Here is a 22,296-nt window from a genome sequence, read left to right on the forward strand (position 1 = left end):
CGTTCAAGTAGTATAGAAAAAGATATCGTTCCCACGAGGAGTTGTGTTAATGATTGAATTTTTGATATAAAATAAAATATGTTAAAATTGTATTTTAATCAAATTAATAAAAGAAATTTAGGAATTTGAAGCATAAGGTATGAAAATGCAAAACTAAATTTAAACAATGACTAATTTAATAATTCGCAAAATAAAGAAATTGATAATAATGAAAATTAATAAAATGAGATTAAACTAAACACTCAAAAGTAAAATTCCAAGCAATAATTGATGAAAGACGATTCTGGAGTTAAGGGTTCATATTTAAGTCATTTTGGGATTTTTCCTAGCTAGCCCAATCCATGAAATTTATGGGTTTAAAGGAGATTAATTCTAAAATCCTTTGAAAACTCTTTCGAGTGAGACAAAGAGTGCTTTAATTAACTTAATCCTACTTTCGTGGAGTTAAAATTAACCAAGACCCATTAGGTTCTTTAATCAATCTATTAAAACCCTCTTAACCCTTAGTCTATTTCTAGATCTAAGTTAATTAAGTCCAATTTCTTGATTAACTATCACTTGGTTTTCTCCTTTCGGTGCTTCAACCAAGGATTAAGAACATAACTTAATGGGGCCCTTCATTAAGCATGTGAATAAGCACACAAGAAATGGATTAAACCTCATAAATTCATTAAATTGGGACTAACCCAGTTCAAATTCACAAAAATAACTAAATATTACATCCCTTACTCCAGAATCAAAGTAAAACTACTCACTATCCATAATGTTTAAAAGATATTCTGATTTAATATGGAAATAAAACTTTAATCTAAGCTAAGAAACAAAAAGCTCAACACTAGAAATGTAGGAAAAATGTAAGAAAGGAAAGGAATCCTCAAATCTGGTTGAAAATGGTGTGGGAGGTGATTGTGTCTCTTCAGTTGCTGCTGCTCCTTCTTCTCCTCTTCCTTCTCTTTCTTCCCCCCTTTCTAAAATGGGAAATAGGGCTATTTATAGCATTTTCTGACATGGAGCCCTAAAATGGTGTGTTTTAGGAGGGATTTTCTGAGGGAATCTTCTGCCAGCTCATTAATGAAATCTTTGTGGGACTGCATAAGTGGACTGCATAAGTCATGCAGTCCCTTATGCGCTGGTTTAGCTCGCTCACTTATGCGAAATCATGACCAGTGCATAGGTTATGCACAATTCCGTGAGATTGCATAAGGGGGCGTGAATCCGCATAAGCCATGCACTCTCCTTATGCACAATTCGGCAGGTATTGGAGCAATGATTTTTCTCCTTATGCAGATCTACATGGCTTATGCGGCAAGTTATGCGTAATTTGGCTAATGCATATTTCAACTTTGAAACTTGTTTTTGACATCTTTGGCTGTAGAGATCACTCCTCAATGGCAAAATTTCTTTTTAGTCCTTCCAAAACACCATTTTTCCTACAAAATAAAGTAAAAATTACAAATCAATCTAAAATTGACAATTATGAAAAACTAACTAATTAACTAATGAAATTAGCTAAAAATGACTAATAATCAAATAAAATAGCTATGAAATTAAACTTAAATGATTATGCAAAATGTATGCATCAGATTACCTACATAAAATCACCGTTTTATTATATAAATTTTCTTCAAAAAGTGGAGAAAAAAAAAACAATTAAACAAAAGCTACAAAATCGTCTAATCTATTCTTGCCCAAGTTAGCCAAGCAGTCAGCAAAGCCATTGTATTCACGAGAGGAGAAGAAAAAAACTGATATTTGGCAGCTGTGCGAACGAATTTAGATTGCTTTTGACAAGGTTATCATGCTTCCATGGACCACAAGAAAAGCCTAAGATCCACACAAGGGCGTTAGAAGATTCAGACTCAACAATAAATTCAACACAATTGATTAAAGTAGGAAGACAAATCACTATCATGTATGCTGATAATGTAGTTATAAGTTAATGGCAACAGTTTCAAAATCACGACAACTGCTTTCACTACAGTCACATAAAGTTGAGTTTTGATTACGTTTTTGTAGCAAATAAACCGCTGCCTTGAATAGTATAAATGATTGTTATTATAATAATTTTAATGGTAATTTTATTAAATTTTTTACATAGTGTATTAATTTGTTTGTAAATAAAACTGTTACCTTATACGTATAAAGACAACAATTTTATCTGAAGAAAATAATTGAAATTCAATTTTATCTTTTTTTCTCATTTGTTTTTTGGATTTAAAATTTTATTATTTAAAAGAGTAAAAATAACTCTAATTATTATCAAGTTAAAATTTATTTATTATAAAATAATTTATAGATAAAATTTATTATCTCTGTTCGTATAAAATTAAGAAATAAAACCTAATTTCTAAGTTACAAGCATTTATAATATTCAATAAATTAATAAAAATAATAATTACAACCTCAATTTTAAAATTTTAGCTACTTAATTGGGAGATATGTACACATTATTGTCCCTTATTACCCTTTAAGCTTAAATGCTGTGATGTGGGTAAATGTTCTCGTGGAAGTTAAAATTTATGTATTATAAATTTAAAATTTTTATTTTGAGGAAAAATAATGTTTGAAAATTATTTTTTTTTCTCTAACAATCTTGAGGCCACACGTAACAAGTCAATAATTTAGTAGAGACAAAATTTCAGTTTCATGCAGCATGGTACACCGTTAAGTTGTGTTCAATGGAGACGTAGGAGAACAAAACTAGCAGACTATCCATTCTTAGTGGTCCCTATGATACATTTCCACATAGATTTGGAAAATGAGAAAATAAAAGGTTTATATACGTTAGGCTCAACTATTTTGAATTATTATTTTTAATTAAGTGGTTAGAATTAAAAGTTATTTGGTCTAATTAGTCTTAGGGTATTATAATCAATGTCATAATTATTTCGGGTCGAGAAAATTATGCATGAATATAAGAGAAAAGGACTACTCGAAAATAATATATTAATAAAATTACTTTTACTTATAAGTTAGTTTGATGAATTCATAAATTAAAATAAACACGTTCTAAATCAGAAAATATCTTAAAGACGGTATGAATAAGAAAAATATATATAATTTTACATAAAATTATTCCACGAGACTATAATATAATTACGGTAAATAAGCCTTCAGAATATTTTTGACGTGAGAAAGTGAGCACCCTTCTCCCTTCTCTATGAGTTTTGACTTTTGAGTGAACTTCAAGTGAATAAACTTGAGCACTTCCACAGCAGAATTTGGATTAATAAATTATTATGTGTTAATTTTTCCAAATGACTCGATCGTGTAGCTGATGAATAATTCTCAATTTTCTTTTCATAAATCCTTCATTCCACGCAGTGAGATTTAATAATAAACTATATTAAAAATTAAGGAATAATTTAATTAATTTTCTTTTATTTTTTAAAAATGGAAGAATACAAATGTTTAAATTTAAATCTTTAATATATTTATTTTATTATTATACCCTAATTAAAGTTTGAAGTAAAAACCTCACACATAACTCAAACACCATTGAATTAAGATTTAAATTTCTATAAATTATTTAATTATTGAGCTATCTTTAGAAGATATTCTTTTAAAATGCTATGCTAATTTGTTCTTCTCGAAGCAGCCGAGAGAATTTAGTTGAAGAGCCGCCATACATTTTTTCATCAAGTTGCATCCAAAATAATGTATAAAAAAAATGTTAAGGACATGATCTTAAAATTGGATTTGGATCTTAGAATTAGGATTTCAAATTTAGATTTTAAATATTTGATTTAAAATTTAATTAAAATTTAAAATTGATATATTTAAAAATATTTTATTTAATTAATAAAAAAATAATGAAAATATTTAAAAATTACGATATCATATAAAGGTGATATATTTGATTATAATTATTTTAAATTTTTAGCTTGTCATGAATATATGAGATTTGGACTAAATTTAAATCTATTTTCATTTAGATATTTAGTATAAATCCAAATACATATCATATAAATTTATTTTTTAGTGATTTTTAAGAAAAAAAATTTAATATTTAAATAAAATCAACTAATTATGTTTAGGAAATTATTACAAAGTATTTTTTTTAAAAAAAATTATTTTAGATATTACTGAAAAAAGTAATTTATAAAAAGTTGTTATTTAAAAAAAATTATAATTAAAATATATTAAATTTAATTTTAAGTAGATATTAAATCAGACAACTCCTGAATAAGTTATTTAACCAAATTCAATTAGTCAGTCCCATAAAGATTCTCAAGAAATTTGTTAAAACTATAGACTAAAAATTATTGAATTGTAATGCATATAAGAGCATAATTTATGGCCATATATAGCAGAAGCATTATAATTTGAGTTGCTGTAAGTCAACGATAAAGCATCCTTCATCTCCTCATTAAGTAGTTCTTAATTGATAATTGTGGCCTCATCCCTCGGAGATGGAGGAGACTAACCCTTGAATTACGGTTTAGGGAAGTGGATCATAATAATGCTTCAATGGTAAAGCAAGCTGATTTGAAGTTAAATAATGTTTCGATGATCGATAATGGGAAATATATAATACTGCTTGGCGCTGGCGAGAATTTCCCTATGCTTATATACACCTATGCACAAGCAATTGGCAAAGCACAGTTTTCGTTGAGAGAGTATGGCTAAGTGGCTTTTTCTTTGCATTGCCTTCTTTTGTTGGTCCTTGTACACAGCTAAACCTGATACCTGCTTGCAAAATGTGACTGATCGGCTTGCTTTGCTAGCCTTCAAACAAGCTATACATCGAGATTCTTTTCAGGTCTTGAGTTCCTGGAATGATTCGGTGTATTTCTGTAATTGGCATGGTGTTTCATGCAGTCGTAGACATCCTGACAGGGTCATATCATTGATTCTCAACTCCCAAGGCTTAGCAGGATCTCTGTCGCCTCATATTGGAAACTTCTCCTTTCTCAGAGTCATCAACTTCGAAAAAAATAGCTTCAATGGCGAAATGCCACAGCAGATTGGTCGTCTTCGTCGCTTGCGATCTCTCACTCTGGCTAATAATTCATTTACTGGCAATATACCAGCAAACTTGTCTCGTTGCTCCAACCTTGTTTATCTTGATCTCATTAACAACAAACTCGTTGAAAACATACCTGCTGAGTTGGGCTCTTTAGCTAAACTTGGAGCTCTAGGCTTGGCAAGAAATAATCTTGCAGGAAGTATTCCTTCTTCCACTGGCAATCTCTCATCTCTTTACCGAATCGATCTGCGAACAAATGGCTTGCAAGGACAGATTCCAAAGGAACTCTCCAGACTTCAGAAACTAGAGTACTTATTATTTGCCGAAAACAATCTGGTTGGTGAGATTCCTCATGGCCTCTTTAACATCTCCAGCGTTATTGCTTTTAACGTAAATTTTAACCAATTGCATGGGACCATCCCCTTTGACATAGGACTCACGCTTACCAACTTATCGTCCCTTGGACTTTCATTTAACAAGTTCACTGGGTCAATTCCTGTTTCACTATCAAATGCTTCTGCTCTTTATCAAATTTCTTTCAGTGGAAACAATTTCACAGGTTTAATTCCAAGAGATCTTGGAAAGCTGCCACATCTCAGAATTGTTCTACTTGCAGAGAATTAGCCACAAGATGACTTGAGTTTCATTGATCCTTTAACCAACTGCTCCAAATTACAACAAATCTATGTTACAAAGAACTTTCTTAATGGATCCATTCCCAAATCCATAGCCAACCTATCCAAAGACATGTGGATTCTAGGCCTTTCAGAAAATCAGCTGCAAAATTCCATTCCCTTGGGTCTTGAAAACCTTGTTAATTTAAGAATCTTGCAGCTTGGCTGGAATTTTCTTTCTGGTCCTATTCTAATTGATTTTGGGAAATTTCAGAGGTTGCAATATGTGACTTTATCTAGCAACAACTTTTCAGGAACTATCCCATCTTCTCTTGGTAATTTGACTTTTCTGAGTGGTCTCTACATGAGTCTTAACAAACTACAAGGAAACATACCACCAAGTCTTGGTAGCTGTCCTAACTTGATAGAGTTGGATCTCTCCCATAACAGTCTCAGTGGTTCAATACCCCCACAAGTTATAGGCCTTTCTTCTCTTTCTGTTGGATTATATTTATCTAACAATGAACTTTCCGGCCCTATTCCATCAGAAGTAGGTTCGCTTCAAAATCTACTTCTGTTGGATTTATCCAATAATAGATTATCAGAAACAATTCCAAGCTCTATTGGAAAGTGATTGAATCTTGAAATGCTTTAACTGGAGGGTAATTCATTTAATGGAGAGATACCTCAGGCTTTGAGTTCTTTGCAGGGCTTAAGAAAGTTGGATATTTCGCGCAATAATTTTTCTGGGAAAATTCCAGTTTCTTTAGCTGCGCTTGATGGGTTGAACCTTCTGAATCTTTCTTTTAATAGGCTTGAAGGAGAAGTTCCAAAACATGGAATCTTTCTGAATTCAAGTGCAGTTTCATTGTTGGGAAACAATCAACTCTGTGGAGGCATCACAGAATTGAAACTTCCTCCTTGTCAATCCAGCAAGAACAAACTCTCTTTTATGCTGAAAGTAACAATCTCAGTGGTTGGTGCTACCCTATGTTTGCTATTGTTGGTAGGTTCCTTAATTTTCTGGCACAGGAAAAGAATGCCGAGAATAATAGGCATTTCCATGCCATCATTCAAGCACCAACTTTTGAGAATATCATATGCAGAACTCTTCAAAGCTACAGATGGATTCTCTGCATTCAATATAACAGGCACTGGCAGCTATAGTTCTATCTATAAAGGCATTCTTGGTCAAGCAGGAATAGAAATAGCAGTAAAAGTGTTTAATCTGCAACGTGGAGGTGCGTCGCATAGTTTCATGTCAGAATGCAAAGCTCTTAGAACCATCAGGCATAGAAATCTGGTGAAGCTACTGAGTGCCTGTTCTAGCATTGACTTTGAAGGGAATGATTTCAAAGCTCTGGTATATGAATTCATGCCTAATGGAAGCTTGGAGAAATGGTTGCACCCAGAAAATGCAGGGGAAGATGGGCAACAAACAGTTACAGGAAATCTGAAATTAATTCAGAGGCTGAACATTGCTATTGATATTGCTTGTGCAATCGAGTGTCTTCATAATGGCTGCCCTTCCACAATCATCCATGGCGATTTAAAGCCAAGTAATGTTCTTCTAGATGATGAGATGACAGCCCATGTTGGAGATTTCGGATTGGCTAAGATTGTCTCTGCAATTTCTGATGGGGCTGAACAGTATCAAAGTGGTTCTCTGGCAATCAGAGGAAGTATCGGCTATGTTGCTCCAGGTACACATTTTGCATTTCCAGCTTCTTTTTCTTTCAACAGGAAATTGAAATCTTCTCTCAAACTTCTACATGAAAATTCTTATACACATTCAGGTGTATACATCCATCTAATTAAAACTTGACATATAATTTAAAATCATAGTGGGCCTTATCTAAAAACATGGTAGGACCTACTATAAATATGGAATTCTAATTTCTGATTAGCTGGATGTATAAATTAAACACCTTGGTGTAGGTAAGAAATTTCTTTCAGTTATGAATATGAAATTCATTTTAAAAAATCATATTCAATACCTTATACATTAAAACTTTTATTTCATATTAAAATGTATAGTATATGTATAAATAGTTTTGAATTATTTGTAAACTTTGTCTGCAGAGTATGGCATGGGTGACTTGGCTTCTGTAGAAGGAGACATTTATAGCTATGGAATTCTGTTGTTGGAGATGTTTACTAGAAAGAAACCAACGGATAGTTCTTTTAAAAATGGATTAAATCTTCATATTTTTGTTGAGAAATCATTTACTTACAAAGTCATGGAAATTATAGATCCATGCATTCTATCTGAAGTTGGAAGAGAAAGTTTAATAAATTGTTTAGTCTCTGCAATGAGAATTGGAGTTGCATGCTTTACGGAACTTCCAACAGAGAGGATGACGATGGTAGATGTAATCAGAGAATTGCAACGTATCAAAGGCATTTTTCAGAGTGGACAAGAGAGAAGTAATGCTCGCGATGAAGGCCCAAGCACCTCGCACATGCAATAGCTTTATTTTTATAAAATATTAAGTAAATTCAAGCTGTTAAATAAAAGGTGGCTGTTTTTAGAGTTGTTGATTTTTCTTGTTTTTATTTGATTCCTTCTATTGCTATGAGTTTTGTCTGGTTGTATTTGAGGATTGCCTGATGGCATGGGAATAGATTAGAGATTTTTCATGTCTAAATCTTGTCCACATGCTTTCTCTCTAATAAAACTCTTGGCTTATCCAATAAAATAAATAAATAAAGAGTAATTTGTTATTTGAGTCCATCTTTATATTTCAATAATCAAATTTATGTGTTTTTATTATATTTTAATTTTATTATTGAATTACTTCATTCATTTAATTTTACATGTTTTATTTATAAAATTTAAACATTTTTTTAAAAATATTTTTTATTATATATAAAATCTAAGAATTTTAATATGATACTTCAAAAATCAACAAATGGTATATATATATATATATATATATATATATATATATATATATATATATATATATATATATATATATATATATATTACCTCCTTTATCTTTTTTTTTATATATGTCAAATAATTTGAAAATAATATATTAATCAACTTATATACTTATTAACACTTGAAATAAAATTATGATTAATTAAAATTTTTATTGTTAACAAAGTTTTATAATATGATTATGAAAATATAAAATAATACATTTTAAATTACATTATTAAAATAAAATAATAAATAATTTACACAAAACGAGTAAAACAATTAGTTTCAGATTTCATTGATTTAAATATTAAATGCAACTGATAATTGATAAATAATAACTATTATTGTTAGCGGATAGCTATTTATGTTAAATATTTGATAATTATATTTAACCATTATCGTTATTGTTAACGATGAGTAAAATGATTAATAAGGGTATAAATAATATTTTTATTTTATTATTAAAATAAATTATTATTATTAATTTATTATATCATATTATTTATTTTATTATTAAAATAAATATATAATTATTGATTTATTATATCATATTATTTATTATATTTTTGAAATAAATAAATAAATAATAAATAGTAATAATTTTTTTTTGATATCTAAAGATTTGGATATGAAATTGCCGTCATAAGTTTTATTGGATAAATGGGTAAAAGTTTTTGTCAAATAATGAAAAAAATTATACAATTATTCATGAATAATTCTATAATTAAAATTGGTGATAAATATCCTTAATTAGTTATCTGTTATGTTTTTCTAATTTTACCAAATATCTATCAGCTAGCTCCACCAAACACTCTCGAATATCTAATTTCCAGAGCATATTTTGCTAGTCAAAACCTTTAAATAGAGTCCAAGAAGAGATTTAATTTAAAAAACACCCTCTTTCTCCCACCTCTAAAACACCCACATCCTGTTCCTCTCAAAAAATATTGCTTTTGTCTTTTTCTCATTTCTTTTCTCACACCGCTGCAGTCTTTTCTTTGTCCATTATCGGCAATGGCACCGACAGCCCATTATCGACAAACTGTTGAAGTAGCAAGGACTGGTAACCTCCAACTGCAACCTTGTTCACTTCCTTAGGTTCGAGCTTGCTTGAAAGCTTAAGTTGTTAGGCTTATGACAAATGTGGCTTAGTCACTCTCTCTACTCCAACTTTGCTCGCTTCTTTCACTCTGCTCTCTCATCTTCCTCCTCTTGGCGGGTTGGAGCTCTATTGGGGCTAAGGGGAGCATGGCCTCCCAAGCCCCAATAACTCCCATTAATTTTTCTTTTTCCTTTTATAAAGTTTTATTTTTTTTAATTTTTATTATTTAATAACAATTATTTAATTTATAAATAAATATAATTAAAAATTATATTAATTTATTTTATATTGCAAACAATTAATTATAATTTAACATATTTATTAAAATTATTATAATGTTATAATATCTTTTCTATTATTACCTTATATTAATCACATAATTAATTTTTGTTTATTTTAATAATTTTTTATTTAAATTATAGACAATGTTTTATTTTTTTAGATTTATTAATAAAATAAGTATTCAATAAATTATATCTATTAAAAAAGAATTCAAGTTAGTTGTCATTATTTTTTTATTTTTAAAAATATTTTTAATTAACTGGTAATTATATATTTTCAATTTTAAATAAAATAATTTAATATAAATTATCTACTACATAATTAATATATTTTTATACAAATATGTACATTCATAAATATGCATATAAATATTATATTATATTTATTTTTATATATGAATCCTCATAATATAATATCTAGCTCTGTTGGATGACAAGCCCAAATCCAAGCCTCAATCCACCTCCAACTCCAAGATTGTGCCTTATTATTCGAAAAAGGTGGTTATCTTTAAATAATCTATTTTTCAAAGATTAATATAAATTGTAACTCAGTCTCTATTTAATTGGGGATAGAGTCAAAAAAAGTTTTTATGCCCCAATGTTATATATAAAATTGATTCTAAAAGTTATTAACTATACTTATTGTTTATATGTTTTGAGAGGACAATATTGTGTATTTAAAAAAATACAATAATAGAGTGTAATTAAGTTAGAAACTTTTTTGAAGGTGCCAATGCTATGAAAATTTATTGCATATTAATATTTCACATTACAAATATATGTAATGATAAAACAGTATAAATTACTTTTGATGGACCAACAGCTAAAATAAAATAGTTTTTTTTTTTTCTTTTAGAATGGTTGCGGGAGCTAAAACTCTCTTAGCCCCTTCCTTCCACCCTTGGACTCAAGTAACTGAGCAATCACAATATGCGAGATAAGAGTTAAGCAAGTTTGGGCATTTAATCTCATGGAAGAGCTGTGACCATACTTGGCAAATCAATGGTTTCAATTTAATTCTAGCAAAAAATAAAAAATGCTTTTAAAACCTCTCCCTTCCCATAACCTCCCTTCTTCCAACTCTGACCACCTTAACTCTACGACACCCTACCCCGTTAGAAGCCTAACCAAAACACCATCACAAAACTGCAACCTCCCCTCTATCTATGTCAAAAACTTCCCAGCTTACTCTAGCAAGGATTATGTAGAGCTTTCTCCAAATTTGGTGCTATTCAAGATTTCTACATCCCAAACAAGCTAAGCAAAAGAGGATGCAAGTTTGGCTTCATCAAGGTACCTTCCATGGCAGTGGTCCAGGATCTTCTTTATGTCCTCAATGCTATATATATGGATGGCTCCTACAGGCCTAGGGCCTTTATATCTAGATATACTAGGGATAGGCCCTATGTCTTTAGCCACAGCAAGCAGAACTAGAGTTTCAACGAGCGACCTGTTGCTAAAAAAGATTATGTTGGGTTTGATATTTGCCCAGGCAAGTCAAGGGAACATATTCCATTTGAGCTTCAGGTCATGGAGGGAGGGTGCTACAAAATATCGACTGAGACTGAGAAGACAAACTTGGCTTGGTTATCGAGATCCAAAATTGCATACTTGAAGAATATTCAATCCTTGAACAATCTTCAATTGGTTTTTATGTCAAAAGGCATTTTCTCTATAGATGTTAAGCCATTTGGAAGTGATATGGTTCTCCTTACTTTTGATACAACAGACCATATGAATAGCTTCCTTTCAAATTCTCAGGGCTGGTTGTCCCAATGGTGTTATGATGTTCAACCATGGCAAAACTTCCATTCTCCAGCTAGTCACCTCATTTGGCTCAACTCAAGCTCCATGGAGTCTCGCTTCATGCCTAGTTAAAGGACTTTTTCAGCTAGGGAACTCATGTGAAAAATTCATCTCAATGAACAACACTACTCAATCCAAATCAAGGCTGGATTATGCAAGAATTCTCCTATTAACAAATGCTTCGGGTCGTATTAACAAATAAATTTTAGTCGATATTGAGAGTCTATGTTACCATATTCAGGTCTTTGAGAACCATGCATGAACCTATTTTAGCCTATAATTGAACCTCACCATAAAGCTCTTTCATCTCCCTTCGAATATGGAGACGTGGAGCTCAGCATATGCAACAAAAATGATATGGAACATCTCACGAATAGTAGCTCAACAGTGTATGCCTTCTCTAAAAATGCAACCACCTTGTTGGTTTGGTATAATCATCTATATTAAGGGGCTCAAAGACTGTATATTCAATCGGTTGCCCAAATGATGGTGAAATAGAGTGTAATCATTTTATTGATAAATGTGTTTCTCTCTAGTTGATGTCCCTCAACATGAAGATCCAATTGCCTCTTTGATGGATTTAAGGCCTACTAACTTTGCCACACCAAATAACAATCCTCTTGCTTTGGTCTCGTTCAAAAGCCTAGCCTAAGTTCTTCCAACATCTTACCCTTAGACAGTATTCAACATATCCAAATTATCTAGGTATTCAAGCTATCCAGATTATCTAAATAGAGGAAATAATGCAAACTAATTAACGATTTAATTGATATTGCTCCTAAGTTGAATAAGGGTGGGAAGAGGAAGAAGTGCAGAAAGCTAAGGCCTTTCAATCAGTCGGAGAAAAGGGGTTCTTACTCCCCCATATCATCTGTGATTTCAAAATTCAAGCCCCCCAAACTAGCCTTTAAATACAATATATATTGAATCAACGCACGTCATCAAGTTTCTGACCTTGGGCAGAATCCAGATGCAATGCCTCTCAATGTTAAGGAGGAAGCAGCCAAATCTACTTCGAATGAAAAACTTTTGGATTTCATGGTCAGTCAGATTAATTCTGACATAATGTTATGGAGGAAAGCATATCAATATCGTTGAATGTTTAGCCTTTCTAGTTTCTTTTAGGTTTCCATATTTCCATTAATGGTTTCTTTTTGCAATTCTGTCCTTTTCCAAATTTGGGTTTATTGGTCTTTGTTGTGTTGTTCCTTTGATTATTTGGGCATCTAAGTGAGGGTTTTTCAATTCTTTGGCTTTAGTCTCTTTCCCTATCTTCTAGTCAAGGGTTTTCTATTTTTTAGATTTTTTTTTTCTTTTTGTTTTGTTGTTCTCATGGGTTTTTTTTATTTCTTTTGTTGTTTTTAATCAATTGTTAGGTGTGTGCCTACCTTGTTAGTTTTCTTGGCAAGTTTGAGTATGTCTTTACTGGTTTTCTTCTGCCTTTCTCTTCCTTCTTGGGATTCTTTTCTTTAGTTTCCTTTCAGTTGTTCTTCTTAGGGTCCCTTTCATTAGGTCTATGTCTAGGTTTACATGGATGGGCTTCTTGTTTTTTTTTTTTTCCCATTCTTTGATTTAGTTGTTTATGGCTTGTTGGTTCTCTTTGGCTATGTTTCATAATGCCTCAATGCTTTCTCTAGGCTTCGCCTTCGGGTTTGTAGTAGTTTTTGATCTTGACGTCCCAAATATGTCCAACAGGGGGAGGGGGGGTGGTGAATTGGACTAATAAAATTTTTCGGTTCTTGCTTAAAACCTTTGAAAAATTGTAGCTTAATTTAACTAAGTGTTCTAATTTGATGTGTATGTGATAAATAGCTTAAATAAACTATTTATGCAAACCAAACTCAAAGTATACTCAGCATACTATTCAAATAGAATATAGCAATACTCAGCAAATAGAACAATAAACTGATTCAAAACATAGCATACAAATTGAACTTAACCAGAAAATAAAATGCAGAAATTTAAAAAGTAAGGGTTAAGAAAATAGAATATTAAATTTTTATAGTAGTTCGGCTTAAATAGCCTACATCCACTCTATCAAAGGTACCTCTTTGAGTCTTCACTTCACTATTCTTTTCTTTTAAAGACAAGAGACAAAAGCTTTTTACAAATCTCCACTCCAAAGCTTTACAAAGTAGCTTCAAACTTCTCACAAGTGTTATCCCAAACACTTTACACCTTCAAGTTTCAATAGGTGCTTGCTAGACCTCTTAGAAATGCTAATAAAGTGTTTAAAACTCACTCTCACTCATTATAACAAAATCTAAAAAGAAAAGTTGAGTAGATATGCCAATGGAGAGCAATAAAAACAAGTGGGAGCACTTTGAATGAAAGTTTTAAATGACTTTAAAGAGTTGGAAACACTATAATAACTTTCATTAAGTGCAAAATGGCCAAGAATAAGTGTATTTATGGTCCCAAACTATTTTTGACCATTTGAAAACTCATTAGAATGTTATAAATTTAAATTTCAAGAAACTAGCCATTATTTTATCATTTTTCGTGATTTTTTGCGGACTTAAGTCTGTTAGCAAACTAGTTAGCATACCAGAGACAATAGCAAACTTATAAACCATTTTTGCTCAAATTTGAAAAATTAAAAACATTGCATCATATCATAATAAAATACTTTTAGGCCATTCAAAACTTAAAAACAAGTTTTAAAAACTTAGGATAAAAATTTGAGGGATTAAAAGTTAATTTCATTAACACTACTCCTCAATTCTTTTCACAAATATTCTTAAGATACTTAAACTGTATTCTAAACTATGTACCTTCATTTTGATCTTCAATATAGTTTGGAATATAGCATTTTTGTTTCTTGTCTTCCTCGTCTTTGATTCATCTTGAATTGCCTTAGGATGTCATTTTTCTTCAAAGCATAATTTCACCAACTCATGAATCTTTCTTTTTATACTTAGGAAGATATATCACAATACTTAAAGAAAAGTTAGTTTGATTCTAATTGAGTTTTGCTATCATCAAAATCCTTACTCCTTTGAGCTCATGGGGTCAACAGAACTTTGGCAAATGGAGGTGGCTTTGGTTAGCTTGGCAATTTTGATTTGGTGTTTTTTATTTGATCTGGGCTTTGGTCTACTATTGTTCTTTGGGCTTGGTGTTTCAACTCTGTTGTTTGTTCCTTCAATTTGCTGCTTGCTATGTGTTTTAGAGCCCATTGTTAATTGCATTTGTCGCTGCAATCATTCATTTTGGCTCTATTGTATTTTGGAGATAATTCATAGTTTGGATTGTTATGTTTCCGTATTTTTTCTTTTAATAAAAATTTTTTCTTTTGCCTATAAAATAAATCTCATGAAAGAGCTGGAAAAAATGAACGTGCCATTGCACCACCACCTGGTGGTTTCCATGAGCACGGAGTTCTTTGGATTACTTCGAAACACCCCTCACAAGTATGATGAGTTGATAGCATGAGAATTATCCAACTGGGTATTATATTTCTCGTTGAGAATGGAATTATTACTGGAATTTGGGAGTTTAATTTCAAGTTCTTCATAGAAATGGAAGTTTTTGATCCCAAGTCAAATGAGTTTCTAAAGGAAAGTGGAATTGATTTTGAGAAGCTGAGGGACTTGAAGTGGTTAACTTTTCATGGGCTATATGAAATGGCACATGCAATACAATTCAAACGTCAAAATATTATTAGTAAATGGAAATATCTTACAACTAAATATATAAGCTTACACAACATAATTCGTGGAGGCATAGCACTACCCTAACATCACAATTTATTGACGGTCACACTAGTAATTTTTTTCAGTGCATTTTTTTTATCTAAAAATCAGACTTGCTATTACAGGTTAAATGGATTTTTTTTAAAAAAAATAAAATTTAAGAATTTTTTAATAATAAATTAAAATTAAAGAACAACAGTGATACACGAGATAAAATTCAAAGACAAATATAAAAATTATCTCCCAAATTAATAGAACTATCATGATGCAATTGTTAAACGGTGTTAATATAACTAAGGTGACAGTTCTAATAATTTCTAACAGCATGGTTAACGGCAAAATACAATTATATTATTATCAATAATTAAGGGGTAATTATTAAAAAAAATTATAATATAATTATAAAAATAGTAAAATTTGGATTTTTTTTCCATTTTCTTTTAGGTGGAAATATATATAAGTTGCATGAATACAGTGTTTGGCGGCTAAATTTTACTATAAACAGTACTTAAAAAGGTCAAAGAAAATGAAATCACGTGCATTTGAAAATTTGGTACTATAAATATATATATATATATATATATATATATATATATATATATATATATATATATATATATATATATATATATATTTCTGTTCTTTTATCCCTCCATCCAGAAAACTCAATTTTGCCGTCTTGACTAATTTTTTTTTTTTCTCTAATTCAATGGAGGTTAAATGATCTGAATAACAATTGCTGATAGACTACACAATAGAAGGTAGTCATTTCTTTTCTCATCATGAGAGTGAATTAACTTAGAATTGAAGAAATTCAAACTTAAGATTTCCTCATTTTTTACACTTTAAAAATGAAGAAAGACCAATTTGACTATTCCTTAATTGACTATCGTCTTGATTAATTTGCTCATTAAGTACACAAAAGTTTTATATTTAATTAACCTATGATTATATTAAAAAAAATTTTAAAAACGTGTCTCTTAGGATTTAAATTATAAATCTTATGTTATAAGTGATGACGATTGAGTTGAATGAAATGCATTTGAATTTGGATTATCTAAATTCGAATTATTTTGGATTGCAGATTATTTCGATCTCAATTTTTTAAAGTGTGTTTGAATTAAGAGTTAGATTGATTTGATTTATCAATCAAATTGCTATACAGAAAGGATTTCATATTATATGTAGATTAATTTATAAATTACAAATTATTTTGAATCAAATTTTTTTATTAAAAAATTATATTTAATAATACTTTAATTTTCTGATCTAAATTATGATTGATTAGATCAATTTAAATGAGTTATTTTTTGGTTGGATCATTCAAGTTGACATTAAAATTTTATGTGCATTAAAATATTTACAAATTGCTTTTAAATTGAGCAAATTTGAGTCGAATCAAAATTTATCATGAATAAAAGTAAATATAGGGTGCATCAGTATACTAAAAAGTAGTACAACCATCACTAAAAAAATTAATTATTTTTTAAATTTAATAATGTAAGACTCACGACTCTATGAATAAGGATATAAATACACCAAGAGTATTCAATAATTTGCCCATGAATAAACACTTGGAATTATTAATCTAATAACATCTAAAAGACATCATTTGATTGAAAAATAATATGCTCACATGTTAATTTAAGATAATATTGCATTCTCAAGTGAAATATCAGGGGAAATATATTTGCCTTTATGAAAACCCTAATTTTTTTTAATATAATGATTATCTTATGATCATTACAACAGGCACATAGATTTAAGTACACGCACATTTACACAATTATAGTATAAAGAGAAGAGAAAAATAACGGTAAATCTTTTGACCTTAAAGTCTAGAGATAAATTTCATTACAATATAAAAAGTAAGATATAATCACATAAAATTCTTAAATCGTAAGCCAAGCTCAAATTTCACATTAATATCGCAATAGATAGAAAATACAATATTTATAGACTTCATCCAAGTCGCAATAACAAACATTTTAAGGTAAGTCACAATTTGAGTCGTAAAGAAATCTAAAATTAACCCACGAATATATTTAAATTTTTATCCATCCCAACTCAACTACTCATTAAAACAATTCTAAATTAATTTCTATCACAAGAAACAATATTCAATTCTTTTGTTTCATTCATCATACACACCTGGAGCAAAATCCACTTATATAAAGAGAGAAGTCCTTTCTCCTATATATAGCAGTAATGAGAGAAAGCTGATCAAACTTTGACAATAAATTGTTTAAACTTCTATACAAACCCCATATGGCAATACTGCTTCTTTTGTTTGCTCTGCCTTTCATTCTATCCTCTCCATTATTGTCTTCAGCATCTGATAGCCTTACCAAAGGCTCATCTTTATCAGTCGACAAAGCAAACGATGTTTTGATTTCACGGAGTAACACTTTCGTCGCTGGATTTTTTCCCGTCGGAGACAATGCTTACTGCTTTGCCATATGGTTTGATGAACCTTTCTGCAACAAAAACTGCACCGTAGTTTGGATGGCAAACCGTGACCAGCCAGTTAATGGGAAACATTCAGAGCTCTCTCTGCTAAAATCTGGTAATCTTATCTTAAAAGATGCTGGTCGAGTTACAGTTTGGGCAACGGACACAGTTTCAGAATCTTCAGTGCAACTATACCTTCAGGACAGCGGCAATCTTGTACTGCAGAGCTTGGAAGGTGATTTACTTTGGCAAAGCTTCGATTTCCCCACCGACACTCTCCTTCCGCTTCAGCCACTGAGCAAAGACAGGAAGCTTGTGTCCTCAAGGAGTCAAAGCAACTATAGTTCAGGATTCTATAAGCTTTACTTCGACACTGATAACGTTCTCCATCTTCTTTATGCTGGTCCTGATTTTTCAAGCATTTATTGGCCAGATCCTGAAGTATCTATCTTTGACTCTGGGAGAACTACTTACAATAACAGTAGAATAGCTCATTTTGATCCTTTGGGCAATTTCAGTTCATCAGATAAGTTCTTTTTTAAGTCAGCAGATTATGGAGCGAACCTCCAAAGAAGATTCACAATGGATAGCGATGGAAATATTCGATTGTACAGTCGGGAAGACAAGGGAGGCAAATGGACTGTTTCATGGCAGGCCATATCTCAACCATGCAAGATTCACGGCATCTGTGGACCAAATAGTTTATGCAACTATGTTCCTAGTTCTGGGAGGAAATGTTCCTGCCTTCAGGGATTCAAGACGAAGGATGTAAATGACTGGTCTTTGGGTTGTGAGCCAGAATTCAATCTTTCTTGTTCAACAACTGAGATCACTTTTCTTCGACTGACTCATGCTGATTTTTACGGGTATGACAATCGTTTCTATCGGAATTACACCTTAGATATGTGTAAAAATGCATGCTCCAAAAGATGTGATTGCAAAGGGTTCCAATTCAAGTTCATCAAGCCTGGTTATCCTAATAACAATCCTTATTGTTTTGTGAAGATCCTGTTGCTAAACGGGTATCGTTCACAGAATTTTGAAGGAGATATTTACTTGAAAGTGCCGAAAGCAAGTCACTTCTACTCTCAGCCTATGGAAGAATCCAGGACGTTAGATTGCTCAGGTGAAATTGCCAAGCTACTAAACAGAGTGTATACAAAAAGCCAAGAAAACGAAACACTAAAGTATATGCTTTGGTTTGCTTCGATAATTGGAGCAATTGAATTCATTGGTATTTTCTTGGTATGGTGTTTGTTGATCAGAATCCACCAGAACTCAGGTGCAGTTGAGCAAGATTACGTTCAAGCTGCAACAGGCTTTAGAAAATTCACCTACGCCGAGCTGGAAAAGGCAACCAGGGGTTTCAGCGAAGAAATTGGAAGAGGAGCAGGAGGAATTGTTTACAAAGGAGTACTATCTGATCATAGAGTTGCAGCAGTAAAGAGATTGATTAATGAAGCTAACCAAGGCGACGCACAATTCCGAGCGGAAGTTAGTGTGATTGGGAAACTTAATCACATGAACCTGATAGAGATGTGGGGATACTGTGCAGAGAGAAATCACAGGCTTTTGGTTTGCAAGTACATAGAGCACAGATCCTTGGCAGAAAACCTCTCATCTAATTCACTTGATTGGGAAAAGAGGTTTAATATTGCCTTGGGTACAGCCAAGGGCCTTTGCTATTTACATGAGGAGTGCTTAGAGTGGGTTCTACACTGTGATGTAAAGCCTCAAAACATTCTGCTTGACTGTGATTACCAGCCAAAGGTGTCAGACTTTGGCCTGTCTCATCCACTGAAAAGAGATAGCCATGGAATTTCAAGGCTTTCAAGGATAAGAGGAACTAGGGGTTACATTGCTCCGGAGTGGGTTTTGAGTCTACCCATCACCTCCAAAGTGGATGTTTATAGCTATGGAATGGTCTTGCTGGAGATGATAACTGGAAAGAGCCCAACAGCAGATATAGAAGACAAAAGGCTGGTTACATGGGTAAAAGAAAAGATTAAAGCAGCTACAGCTATTGTGGACCCCAAGTTGGAAGGAAACTACGATAAGACCCAGATGAAAATTCTTGTTCAGGTGGCTCTAGATTGTGTAAATGAAGACAAAGATGCAAGACCCACCATGAGAAGAGTAGTTGAGATGCTTTTGCAAAATGAAATGAATCACTTCTGTTTGGTTTAACGGTAGCTGATAGCCAATAATTACTCTGAAAGGAGACAAATAGTTAATTTTATTTAATTGTTCTAAATTTTTAGAAGGGAAATAATTAAGAGGGCTAACGGTTAATAAGTTGTACTTTTGGTTAATAGAAAATTCTTACTTATATCTAGTTAATTATGGATTTAGTCTATATATTTAACAGGCGTATCTTATTATACATTTTATATATTAAATTCATTATAAGAAAAATCTTTGTTATTCAGGTATCTCAAATTAAAAGGTTTTTCTTTTTAATGGGTTAATTGCTTAAAAAACCCTTGAAATTTATCAATTTTTATAATTAAATCATGAAATTTATATAATTACTAATTAAACTCTCACGTTTGATTGGTGTCTCAAATTGACCTGACCGCTAATAATCTGTTAGTATACTTAACAGGAATTCAACGTCAGCTACTATATCATCACTGAAGAAGCTACATCAAAAACCCAAAATCAAGTTTAATTGCCAAAAAAATCATGAAGTTTGCTAATTTTTGTAATTAAATCCTAAAGTTTGCATAATTACCAATTAAACTCTTATATTTGATTAATGTCTCAAATTGACACGACTATCAATAAGCCGTTAGTATGTGGTGCTTGGGAGGTAATTGTAATGACTTTTGTTTTGACTATTTTGGTTAGGAACTATATTTTATAAGTTTGTTGATAGCTGATATTAATGAGTAATTGATTTAGAGAAATGACTATTCTTTCTTCCATTAGTTTGATCCACTTTGTAATAGCTAGGAGAATGAACTACTTTCATATTTCATATGGATGCAGTTTAATAAAAAGTGTGATCAAAATGATACACTAATTAATAATATGTAAAGCAGAATTAAAGTGTTAACAAAGACTAAAAAAAAATTAAAGGAAACAATAGTTTATTTGAAAAAAAAAAGTCAATTGTGTTGAGGAGGGAAAATTTGATTTTGTTTTATTTTGCTCTGTTTCTAAAATTGTATTATGTTGTTATGCATATGTATAATAATAGCGAGCAGACTTTGTTAATGTTGGCTTGAATATATAGATTAATTAGAATGGGATAGTGTAATTGTATCTACATAACAGAATTTGGCTTATAATTTCTAATTTGATGAAGTTTACTAATAGTTTATTGATGGTCGGGTTAATTTGAAACATCAATAAAATTTGAAGGTTTAATTGGCAATTATACAAACTTAAGATTTTAATTGTAAAAATTGGCAAATTTCATGTTTTTTTGGCAATTAATACAAATTTTGAGTTTCTAATGTGGCTTTTCTAATGATGATGTAGCAGCTGGCGTGAAATTTCACTAAGTATATTAATTATTTTTTGATGGTCAGATCAATTTGAGACATCAATCAAACATAAGAGTTTAATTGACAATTAAGTAAACTTCAGATTTTAATTGCAAAAAATTATAAAACTTTAGGGTTTTTGGGCAATTAAACCTTTTTGAATTCAAATTAAAAAGGTTAAAGGGTAATGGTTAAGAAAAAAAAATTATTTATTTAATTGTATAAATGTTTATAATAATTAAAATTAATAATATAACATTAAATAAAAAAAATAGAAATTATTTATTAATAAAATAACTAATTAATAAAATTAAGTAAAAGAAAATAAAAATAATAAATAATAAATATAATATACATATAACATATAAATAATAAAAAATACACTTAATATAATTTCATAATTTATAAAACTTTTTCCTTTTAACTGTTCAAAATTGTTACAAATTAATTGATAAATTATATACAAAAAATTAACAAAATTGTTACTAAAATTGTTATAATAATAATGATTTGCACCTGTTACATGCAATGGTTTTTGTCCATTGCAAAAACGTAAACAAACCACTGCTTTATTTTAGATGTAGCATTTCTCTAATCATTGTCATTGGCTTATGGTTATGGTTTAAGCATATCTGACCGCTACCTTATATACATTATGTACTAGTGTATGGAGTCTATGCACGTGATTCATTGATGACCTCTTTACTATACTATAGTAGTATAATTTCTATTCTGCCTTGTGCATATAGTCTGCCAATGGATAGATGATTGAAGTTTCACTATAAAGAGTTGGCATATTTCTTTCACATCTAAGTCTTGTTTGTGCAATTTTAAATCTTTTTATAACTGCTTGCCCAATGTATATATTCTATGAATGATATTTCATCTTATATGTTGCAGCTTTTTATGTCTCGTATTTTTTTCATGGAAATGATATCTTATGCAGGAGCGGGGATGG

General features: G+C 30.8%; 1 protein-coding gene and 1 pseudogene across 1 annotated transcript; both read left to right on the top strand.

The window, feature by feature from the left end:
- The first annotated feature begins 4,470 nt into the window (after window positions 1–4,470).
- Window positions 4,471–8,054, top strand: LOC110642947 (putative receptor-like protein kinase At3g47110; annotated as a pseudogene).
- Window positions 8,055–17,624: 9,570 nt separating this feature from the next.
- On the top strand, window positions 17,625–20,156 carry LOC110651189 (putative receptor protein kinase ZmPK1). Its single transcript, XM_021806448.2, has one exon. The coding sequence runs from the start codon at window positions 17,665–17,667 to the stop codon at window positions 20,032–20,034; it is 2,370 nt and encodes a 789-aa protein (XP_021662140.2). The 5' UTR covers window positions 17,625–17,664; the 3' UTR covers window positions 20,035–20,156.
- Window positions 20,157–22,296: the final 2,140 nt, after the last annotated feature.

The sequence above is a fragment of the Hevea brasiliensis genome, chromosome 12, assembly GCF_030052815.1.
Source record: "Hevea brasiliensis isolate MT/VB/25A 57/8 chromosome 12, ASM3005281v1, whole genome shotgun sequence".
NCBI classification, from domain to species: domain Eukaryota; kingdom Viridiplantae; phylum Streptophyta; class Magnoliopsida; order Malpighiales; family Euphorbiaceae; genus Hevea; species Hevea brasiliensis.